This window comes from Cryptotermes secundus, unplaced genomic scaffold (assembly GCF_002891405.2).
Source record: "Cryptotermes secundus unplaced genomic scaffold, Csec_1.0 scaffold934, whole genome shotgun sequence".
Classification (NCBI taxonomy): domain Eukaryota; kingdom Metazoa; phylum Arthropoda; class Insecta; order Blattodea; family Kalotermitidae; genus Cryptotermes; species Cryptotermes secundus.
In genome coordinates, this window is record NW_019738977.1 from 703039 (window position 1) to 714734 (window position 11696).

The following is an 11696-nucleotide window of genomic DNA, read 5'->3' on the forward strand; positions in this document are numbered from 1 at the left end:
TGGGTTCGAATCCCACTCAGGGCATGGATGTTTAGTTTGTGTGTGTGCGTTTTTCTGTGTTTGTGTACAGGTAGAGGCCTTGCGACGAGCTGATCACCCGCCCAAGGAGTCCTACCGAATGTGTAAGATCTAGAAAAACCGAAGTGAACGGAGAAGTTCACTGAGGCTGTAGTGCCAAGGAAAAAAAAAGTGACAGACGCATTTCAATTCCCTTAATAATTTCTTTAGATATTTCAGGATATCTGACTAGAGCAGTAACACGAATTCAGTCAGCAGGAAGTTACGGCGTGACTCAAATGCCGTGTGTCCTAATGTACATATCTGAAATACCTTTATGGACAGCAAGGTGGAAGGTTTTGTACTGAAGAAATCTGTGACCAGCTGATGTTTTCCAATTAAGGGAATGGAGTCTGGGAAGTGCTGTGAGAAGAACTTGAGAAGTCTCGTCGGGGAATCCAGAGCCTCGAAGTCTGACAGCGGCATGAAGAGCGTGATAGTCCAGGAGCGATCTTGATTGGGCAGGGCGATCATCATGAAGTTTCCTCTAGGCCAGACGTGCAAGTAGTTGGGCTTCATTGCGAACTAGAGGAAAAGAGAGAAGGTACGAGTTTCATATATCAGAAAGGTGAGGTTATGAACTTGAGATTCTCACGGTGGTTAGAGTTTAGATTAGACCTTTTGGTTTCGGGTAAATTCCTTCTGGGCTTCGCCAGTACAGTCATTCTTTATTGAGGGTCCCTCAGGACTCATGATCATGTTTTTCTGTCTCACGACACTGACTGATCTTAGAGACTCATTCGGGTCTTCTGGGCCTCCGAGACGTTTTTATTCCACGTGAACAGTGCCACAACCGAGAAAGTTTAACCCGTAGGAATATTCCAATTCTTTAATTTCTATTGCTCAATTGTAACATTTACTATCAATCGAAATATATCGAATGAGTATATAATTTAAAAAGAAACAAGTGTTTATGAGTGTCGTATGAATGAAACTTATGTATTCTTCTCTTTGACACAGAAAATTGTTACTGTATGTTTAAGAAAGAGGAAAATCATATTTATCTTCAATCATTGAAGATTTACTTCCTCTGGGATATAATTCCATGTAGTTCGCTTAAAGTCAACCGACGTTTGGTGAGAATATATCGTCTTCAGAGCAGAGCACTAAGCCAGTCAAGAGTATAGCATAAAACAGGCAGTAACTAGAACTGTTACTTGGAATATTTTTCGACCCTGAAAATGGAGGCGGTATATCTGTCCAAATCATCTCCTGGCTTTCACCGGACAACACAACGTTATATGCCAGGAGATAGAACTCTTCATAGACAGCGCTGTGAGAACCTCAAATCCATTATATCGTGTTGAACTTAATTCGGATTTCGATTTTCAATCTATGGAAATAAAATATCTGAAAATATTTTCAGTAATTTAAGTGACCTCATGACATGAGGAAGGAAGAGAATTACCACATATTTTAGTGAGTTTATCCTGGCCATTTATATCGCGTTCCTGCATTGAGGACAGAACGGAACTCACTTCGCCATCTTGCCCAGGAGGCATGCAAAGTTCCACGTATCCATGCTCTATGTAGGTCTGACTGAAGTTGAACATGGGCTGCTTCATGAAATGGCGTCTCACCGTGGAGAATGCGCCGTCCGCTCCTATGATCAGGTCCGCCTTTTTGTGGACAGTTTCGTTGGTGTCCGTTCTGTAAATGAAGAACGCTTTCAATTTAACTCCAATGTATTACACAGCTCTCAAAATTTATATCTGGTTTGTCTGAATTTTTGAATGGTTATAAGGGTTTATATTTCACAGAATTCCAACATATTTTGGAAAATAGAAGTGACGTAAAAATCAATAATTTATTTAAGGCGTACTACTGTCTCGGATTTGACGCCTTGTAGTCTGGTAGAAATATGCTGTTTGCTTCCCCGGCTTACTAGCAACCTAATAATTCATGATTGTAATCATGAAATCTGTTGATCGTCGCTAATCTGGAATGTATATTTAGTTCTGAAACGCCACTTCCAGCCCTGCTTGGGAATTTTGAGAATTTAAATAATTACAAATATACATAATTCTTTCAGATTCTACTCTGCTTGCTGCTTGTTTGCTTGGATTACTCGTTACTCATAAAGATGGAGGTAGTACATTCCTCCGAAACGTCGGCGAACTTCTGCCGGAAGATGGTACTGCTTACAGTCACAGAATATCAAACCTTACATCAGTTTCTGTACGTTGAACACATGAAACTACTGAGCATACAAAAATCAGCAGAAAGTTGGTCCATCACTCTTATCATCACTATCAAGTCCAAGACAGGCTTCAAGAACAATCCCACTCCGGAGGAATCCCTCCGTCTCTTTCTAGGACGTCCTGTACCTGTGCGACCAACTTCTTTGTATGCCTATGCATAGTAAAGTTCTTTCAAGTGTCCGCTGCCAGGTGACACACATACATACCCTGACGTACTTTCCTTTAGGTTCCTTGTGATGCACATGCTCTTACTGGATACTTTATCTTAACCTTTCATAGAGCTGCGGTAACTATATAGTATATACCATCTGTTTTAACAGTAAGAAATTCCACATTTTACAACCAAATATATTAGTGTGGTTTCTTGTCATTCTCAAAGCAATAAGCTATTATCTCAATAAGCACAATTAATCTATTGATCTGTATAATGGGCACAGTATTTTCTGTCATTTGGGATTTTCGTCACCAACACCGTCACACTTAGTGAGCTATATATATATATATATATATAAGTTATACACACGTATCATATAATTTTATTGTTAAACAACTGCTTTGTATGAATAGAGATAATAGCCATGTTGCGGCTATGAGCATTCATTTGTTCCATTCCTTTCACTAGTTCAGATTTATATTAAATAGAAAGGCAATATTCCGGCAAAAGCAACTGTGTGTGTTCCTTCATTTGTTATTCATTACCCTTCAACATCGCCAACATTACGGCTGAAAATTTTCTAAATATTGTGACTGACGAAACAGTGAATAGGATAAATCTAGTCCGCATAACTCCATTCTATTTCTTTAAGTTTTTTTTATTGTTAGTGGGGTGGGACTAAGTTCCTTGTACCGCGGCCACTTCTGGCCTATTTTACCAGCCCCAGATGATAGGTGAGGGTGATTGTGGACCAATTGGTGGAATGAAGAGTGGCAGGGGAAACCGAAGTACTCGGAGAAATCCTGCCCCAGCGCCACTTTCTCCACCACAAATCCTACTTGACAAGACCCGGGATCGAACCCGGACCGCCACGGCGGGAAGCCAGCGACTAACTGCTTGAGCGATGGCGTGGCCTTCTTTAAGGTTAACTTCAGTATTATTCTCGCCTCTACGCAGTGGTCATTCCCCCACGCTTTGCAATAAAAATTCTGTGTGTATTTCTTACCTCTTCCTTATGCATCACACTCCCCTCTTATCTCATCCACCCTGATCCGCTCATCGTAATTATATTCGTGAAGGGAACAAATTAGTAAGTTCGTCATTATCCGTTTGTTTAAATCCTCCTGTTACTTCTTTAGTTCCTGTTCTCACTCTCAGTCTATGCTCTTCCCCGCGAGAGAAAAATTTTAACATCAAAAACAACTTTCTGCTTGCGATCCGAGGTCTTCACACCGGCGGTCATGAAGAGCTCTAACTTCTTGGTTATAACACCCTGTAGCCCGTTGAATGTCAACCGCCGTTTTGCAGGTAAATGTCGGCTTCATCTTCAGGGTCGAAGAGTAATCCAAGTAAGAAAACAGCGTGAAGCAGACAGCACGCAGAATTGACTTACAACGGGCCACATGACACTACGCGTACATCCCAGAAGATGGAAACCTTGTCCTTTCTGAGCACCTATAGTCCCACTGGTTCTAATTTCTCTACTCTACTCAATGAACTCTCCAAGCTCCTAGCCCTCACTTACATTTTCCGTTGCTTACGTCGTTCCAAGGAATCTGTCCAAGTTCGAGGCCCTGTGTAGTATTTTGTAATATAGTGTTTGTTTATGATAAGGAGTTATTCGTCCACCTCGCTACCCAAAGCTGGAGGACCACCCTTTGTCAGTTTACACAGTTGCTTATTAATAATATTCAAAAATATCCTTCACATATGTTGCAGCCACCTCAGGTACCTAAGGACGGGCCATGCCAACGGACCATTGATTGAACGTATACTTACAATTGAAACGTCATAGAGCCTTCTTGTAGGTTAGCACTGATCAGCCTATGACTGAAGTGCAGATTCACGTTGAAGTTTTTCTCAATGGCTGTTGGAATGAAAAAAGAAACAAAGACGTAATTACGTTTAATAAATAACATTTTCATCATGATGTTTTATACATTTCTTCATTCTTCAAAATATCTGCAACAGTTCATTCCAACTATATAACCTAACCCTCCTGAAACAATGATTGAAACGTAAGATTCATGCTTTGCTTGCACAGTACGCATTTTCTTATTATTTCAGTATGGCTCACATTTATGGCTTATTGTTGAGTGAACTAGAAGCAATAAGCAATGTAATTATATTATGGCGTATAGACCCCTTGCTAAACAATAAATCTGTATACATCGGCTGTTGCTAGGTAACGTCCGCAACATACAAGCACACAACATTAGAAGTACGGAGTTTTCTATGTGGCCCGCGACGCAATCGTTGTTGTGCAACGTCGAGGTAAACACGCTTCTATAACAATAGAAGGGCTGTGTTTTCTGTGTGGTCCGTGCCGATACTATAGGAATAATCACTTTAATTCCGACTCAAATTTGCTTCATCTTCTCACAATACCGGATGTGTATGTTCGAAACGCGTAGGGCGGTCCATTACTCAATTAACTGGTTGGTAAAATGCACAAAAAATACGTTAAAATATGTATATAACTACTGTAAAGCTATCCCTGTAACAGGCCGTGAAGGCCCATAGGGTTGTGAGACGTTGAGCGTCCCACATTATCTAGATAATCGGCTAAAAGATGGCGGTAAGTTTGTCAGCCTTGCGCGCCGGCCGCGCTTTACTCCCCAGGAAAATTATAATTTTCTAACTATAAAATAACTATGACCCTGGGGTCGACTCAGCCTCTAACAGAAATGAGTATCAGGAATTAATTAAATAATTATTTAATTAATTCCTGATACTCATTTCTGTTAGAGGCTGAGTCGACCCCAGGGTCATAGTGCGGCTGGAATGATTAGGTCAATTGAAGAAAGTCCAATGACCTCACCGGGACTTGAACCCCCGACCTTCCGGCTTGTAGCATAGCTCCTCAACCAACTACGCTACCGCGTGCCCCCATATATCACTACTGACTTCACACAAATTTTTCTTAATGAGATCCTTCATGTTCAGGCCACAACTCAAAGGCTGTGATGCCTTTCTACAAATTGACTAGCAGGTTTAAGTCTGAAAGTTCCTTTTAATACGAGAGAATATTTTAGCTTAACCGAATTTTTGGTCACTTTGTATTTTATCGTGATATTCAGAATATTTGTACTTACCCGTTAGAAGAACCTCGTTCAGGTATCTCCGACTCACGGAGTAAATACACTGAAAAGGAAACGCATAATTTTGGCCTGTTAGGAATGCAGTTCAAATAGATAATTTTCTTGCAAGTCGAATAAATGATCTAAAAGCAACAAACATTTGGTGGTTATGAAGTAACACCTGTAAGCTTCTGGGGTCGTAGAGTATAGGGCGTTGGCTACCATTCAGATTGTGTATCATGCGCCCCTTCATGGGAATTCCGTGATGGTTCACTAGCTGGTCGTCAAGACCCACTTCCTTCAGAGCTCGTATTCCCCGCGCTGACAGAGAAAGGTTTATGCTTCTGCCACGAACATGTTTCGAAGCTCGGATATCTGCAATAAAACAATTTCATCGTTAAAGGTGGACGAGTTTTCTTATACAGGTACTGAAATGAGACATTCAGTATATTGAGACATAAATTTAGAAAACTCCCAGCAGGATGAAACTGGAAACTTGATCAAACCGAAGGAAATGGACAGAGCTAATGAAGGCCATGTACAACTTTGAGATACGGAGCCAATGAGATACTCGGGAGCGAAAGATCTCACTTATCTGGTGCACAGATTTGAGTACAAATCAATATCTTTCATCGCAGAGAACGACTCACCAAGAATGTTGCGCCGTTTCATAAGTGTCTAACTTTAATATTTTTCTCATTCATTCATGTCACATTCCGAGATGATACCTCGGTAAGGCCATGATCTCTTCCTTTAAAATCCCTTAAAATTCATTTTTCATTAATTCGATGCTGGAGCCGGGATAGCTCAGTCGGTATAGCGAGTAGCTACGGGCTGGACGGCCGAGGTGTTGGAGTTCAAGTTCCAGTAGGTTCAAGAATTTTCTCTTCTCCGCGTCGTCCAGACCGGTTCTGGGGTTCACCCGGCCTCCTATCCAACGGATACCAGGGGCTCTTTTTCCGGAGGTAAGATGACCGGGGCGTGAACCCTACCACTCACATCCAACAAGTGTCGAGGTCAAGAAAATATGGATTTACAATCCATTTCTCCATACACATGTGATTCTTAATTACTTAAGCACAGGGACTACTTTGCAATATAGTCTAGATACTAGAAGCGCCATGAAATAACCCACAACAACATATGCCTTCAGTATTTATTAAGATCTTCATGCTTCTCTAAGGCGTGCTGCACCTCCCACCCAGTTTGCATTTATAGTTTAATGTCATAACTACGTCAGATGACTCAAGTCTGTTGTGAATACAGTGATGCATCCTCGGGTTTCATACAAAAGACGGAGAATTGCTTGAGCAACTGAGTGGTTCTTAGTTCCCAAGATGAACTATGCTGCAGGAAGGTAGTTCAGAATGTCAGGTGGTTTAAAAATAGGTCTAATTAGTTTAAGTTCTCTTGTATTTTATTTCCTTAACCAGTGAGCCAGCAATTTTTCTTAATTTCCTTTTCAAAACATTCCTTTGACTTTTTACCAAACTACAGGCCCTCACGTGCCCGCAGACAAAATCTTGATTAGCCTGTTATTTTTCCCTTTCCCAAACAGAAGCAGTCTGAAAATGCATAACGAAGTTAAATATAGGGACTGCAATTACAAAGAAAAAGAGAATGCTTTCTTAGTCGCATTCAGACAAATAGGTTAGTCTCTAGTGGAACATTTATATATCTGAACTGTAGAAAGCAAACCATCCAACTGACACAGACTTACTTACCTTCCCTGTACTCATACAGATCCACATTTTGACTTCTCTTGGCGAAGTAACAAGCGCTGAGAGATCCCACCTGGAACAGGAGACGACACCTGCATTAGACCCCTCAGCGAGAAACAACTACATGATTTGTAAGATTTGAGGTTTTCACGGCAGTGACTATGAAGATAGCAGTCTTCTGGGCTGTGGCACCGTGTATATTGTGTTAACCGACGTTTTTGAGGAACGTATCGCCTCCATCTTGAGGGCAGAAGAAAAGAAGAAGAAGAAAAAAAAAAAGAAATTCGCGAGCGAACCAGCGTGAGCAGGCGCTTAGCGATGCATATCCAACAACTGTAAAAGTCAGATGTAACATCGAAGTTTCGCGCCGTCACAGTATTTGTAAATGGTAACGTATTGTGGCATGTAGATCCGTTGCAAGGCAACTACCGCGACATAGGCAAAGATACAACTGCCGTTACTATGTAGCAGCCCGTAAACGGTAACAGGGGAACGGCGTATTCTGTGCTGTCCAAGCCGACGTATTATAAGCAGGGCCAGTTAGATGGGGCAGTAAGTTAATTAGATAACAGCTGGGGTTCAGATTTTTGTGAACTGTTGTTGTGAGAATTTGGTAGCTGGGGCCGGGGACAGTTCGGGAACGGGAAAGTCTGCCGTTTGAAACCGCTATTAAGGAACGGCTAGTGAAGACTGGGTGGACAATATTAAAGTGGATCTTAGAGGGATAGCATGGGATGGTATGGATTGGATTGATCTGGTTCAGGATAGGGACCAGTAGAAAGCTCTTGTGAACACGGTAATGAACCTTCGGGTTCCATAAAATGCTGGGAAATTCTTGAGTAGCTGCAGATTTGGCTTCTCCTCAAGAAGGGTTCAGCTCCATAAGTAAGTAAGTAAATGGAAGTGAACAATGTAACCAACTGAGAAGACCCAGTGTGTCCTGTAGTGGTTTATGAAGTGTATAGAACAGTGAGAGCATAGTCCTTATTTGCAGTTACGAGTTGCAAGGGTTAAATAAATCCGATTATTAATCTAATCCCGTCTATAGTCACTAAAACCATGTGACAATATAAACCACTTTTCATTTAAATGTGTAAGTACGTTTATCATCTGACTGCTTACAAAATTTCTCTTGTCTCTCTCCAACTGTTCATTCGTTACTCCCATGAACCGACAAGATAAATGTAAATACTGGACGGTTATACGCCATTTCGCATTCTACAAAAGGCCATACCAATATTTTAATTTTTGGGGAATATTTGTTAATACACAAATAGTTATAAATATAAGGCTTCATGAGAAGTATTGGTAGTTTCGTTCAAAATTTACAAGTATGCACTGTCGGCTGCCACTGGCTACTGGAAATTAAATAATCGAAAGATGGAGCTATCTAGTGTCAAAATATCTATCCTAAATGTTATACAAATTTATAAACTGGTTCAGTTATTCTATCGCCTCACAATTATGGCGATTCACGCACCTACTCAAGGTTAAAGTAAAGTTATTCCTTTCCTTAATAAACATCACGCCGTTAAAATGTATTGAGGAGTGGAGGTATAATTCCAGACATTCTTAATCTTGGTTCCGGATAGAGCTGAATGGCCAGGACGTTGTCCTAGAGAGAGAGAGATTTCATGTTCTTGCTGGGAATAATAAGGAACATATGCTAATAAGATATCTTAAAAATGAACTGTAATTATTCGACGTTTCTTATCAAATGTCTTTTCATATATAGCCGAAATGATCACATCACAATCTATCGTTGTACTTGAATGCATGTGTGGCCTTACAGAAGCTCTGACTGGATTCTCCTTGCGGAGTCCCGGGTTCAGTCCCACCATAGTCCATGTGGAAGCTGTGGTGGACAATAAAGCACAGAGATTGGTTTCTCACTGAGGACTTCAGATATCCTTGCCAATTATAATCATACAGAGCTCCATACTCAACTATCATCGGATGCTGAGATATACACCAGTCTGAATTCCCAGTGCCAAATGACCTTCCCTCGTCCCAGTGATACAATTAATTTTTTTTTTTGATTTTGAAATAATTTTACAATCTACTCATTATACATAGATAGAGTAATTAGTAAAAGGGATGGGTGTGTGTAATATTGAAGCAGAGATCATCCTCCGATGATTCTCTGGTGCTTATCTAATGAGATCCCCTGGCCACATTCTATTTAGTCTTCTTTCTATTGCTTGTTGGTTGAAGAGGTTTCTTATTAGTTGGTTGTGTAATTAAAAATATGTGCGTAAAGATAATATATATTCTTTCCCATATGTTATTGACTTCGACTACGTTACCTTGAAATTGAAATCGATTGTTGCTCAGTAGACCATTGTAGATTGATGTATACCGGACAACAATTAAATCCGTCCGACCGGTAAAACTGATTTCGACAAAATCGACATCTCTCGTTTGGGCCCTCGTGCGCGTACTGTAGTTTTACAGGGAATTTCTCCGTCCCAGTTTTATTTGGGGAGGTGGTCTTCATAAAATGTTCAAAGGTAATAAAACTCCTTATAGTCTTTTCCGATAAATCTATATACTTAATTTGAAGAACATTTGAATTGTCCCTATTTATGGAGCTAGAATATTTATATTCTGTGATAGGCCGCGCCATAGCTCAAGCGGTTAGTCGGTGGCTTCCAACCGCGGCGGCCCTGGTTCGATCCCGGGGTCTGGTCAAGTGGGATTTGTGGTAGACAAAGTGGCACTGGGGCAGGTTTTCTCCGAGTACTACGGTTTCCCCTGCCAGTCTTCATTCCACCAATTGCTCCACAATCACCCTCACCTATCATCTAGGGCTGGTACAATAGGCCAGAAGTGGCCGCAGTACAAGGGACTTAGTCCCACCCCACTAGCAATAAAAGATATATATTTTTTGATGGAGAAAATCATATATCGAAGAAGAATAAAACGCTTCCAATCGTTCAGGTACGAACTAGGCACATATTCATGTATACAGAGAGTATGTGTAATGTATGTATATGTGATATAACCAATATCTCTGATTCAGCAGTTATGAAAACGCGTAAACCTGTCAAAATTTCGAGGTAATTTTTTTTTACTTTTGTGATGCTATCTCAGTATTCGAGATGGTAAAGATTGCATGTATGGCATCGAAAAAATTACCAGAATCAAGAAGGGTTCGACTTTTATTGCGAGAGCCAACTTCTATTTGAACCTTGCTGATATGACTAAGGAATTTTGTAGTTTTCTCTATACGAAGCAAATGCCATGATAACATTTGAAACAGGTCGCTACCGTTAAAAAGAAACTACCGTAATTTATGATTTCTAGGAGCCGGGATAGTGTAGTCGGTATAGTGACTAGCTACGGGCTGGACGACTGAGAAGTTGGAGTTCGAGTCCTGGTAGGGTCAAGAATTCTCTGTCTTCCAAATCGTCTCTGTGATCCATCCAACATCCTATCCAATTGCTACCGGGGGTAAAGCGGCAAGGGCGTGAAGCTGACCACTTACCTCCAGCTAGTGCCGAGGTCAAGAAAATGTGGATCTAAGCACACACTTCCCCATACGCCATCATGGCGTAGTGCTTAATTCATTAATCACAGGGACAACTTTACCTTACCTTCTTTATGGTTTCTATTTCAGTATTTATAATCATTATAATCATTTTATAGACTGCTTTATTTTGTATTTTGTTTATTAGTATTTTGTGTCCTTCTATGTGCTCGTGCTAACTTTGTAATTAGCCTCTGAACGGTTAAATTTGCAAGTATATAAACAAGAATTGAATTGAATTGAATTATTATATGCTTTTTACATACTTATACTTTATATTTCTCAATTCTCAATAACGACTTAAATTTATGTTAATGAAATTATTATTAATACTTCGTTTGTTTGCTTACTTCTCTGCATTAATGTGTTTTTCTTCTACTGCTTTCCTTTAATTAGTTTTTAATTTATGTTGTGTTATAGTTCGCTTGCGGACTAAAATCACGGAGTTTTTCTTTTGTCCGTAATGTAATTACTTGTATCTACACTGTGCTGTGTCTATAATTGGCCTTGTTGCTGTTGACTAGCCACATAAATAATAAAGAAATGAATTGAATTGTCTCCGTTGAAGCTACATAACTGCATATGGCATGCCGACTCACCAGGCCTCCACCAATTATTGCTACTTTGAGCCGTTTTCCGGGATCTGCTTCGGTCTCCATTGTGTGGCACCTCTGACCTGGTATTCCCAACACTGACCAAGGCTGACGAAGCCGTACGGTAGACTGAAACCTTTTGTGAGGACATTGACAACCGGTAGGTTACGTAGTGACACGTGATATCACAACATGTCTCAGGGTGTGTTACGTTTCATGCTAGGAGAACTGCAAATATTATATTAGTTTTCACCCAACGCATTTTTCTATGACTTTCTTGCGGTTTTTACCTGAGTAAAAATTCACATTGTGGTCGTCTGGGCAATGACACCGTCTAGTTGTGTAAATGTATACTAACACT

The 11696-nt window shown here is 40.5% G+C and overlaps 1 protein-coding gene across 1 annotated transcript in view; it reads right to left on the reverse strand.

The window, feature by feature from the left end:
- Nucleotides 1-11418, reverse strand: part of LOC111871521 (kynurenine 3-monooxygenase) — an 18574-nt gene extending 7156 nt beyond the window's left edge. The window contains exons 1-7 of the mRNA XM_023864688.2: nucleotides 11342-11418; nucleotides 7217-7286; nucleotides 5674-5867; nucleotides 5508-5556; nucleotides 4192-4279; nucleotides 1536-1707; nucleotides 331-582 (exon numbers count right to left, since the gene is read on the reverse strand). Coding sequence (XP_023720456.1) covers nucleotides 331-582; nucleotides 1536-1707; nucleotides 4192-4279; nucleotides 5508-5556; nucleotides 5674-5867; nucleotides 7217-7286; nucleotides 11342-11401 — 885 coding nt within the window. The 5' untranslated portion in view covers nucleotides 11402-11418. The remainder of the gene's footprint in view (nucleotides 1-330; nucleotides 583-1535; nucleotides 1708-4191; nucleotides 4280-5507; nucleotides 5557-5673; nucleotides 5868-7216; nucleotides 7287-11341) is intronic.
- Between the last annotated feature and the right edge of the window lie 278 nt (nucleotides 11419-11696).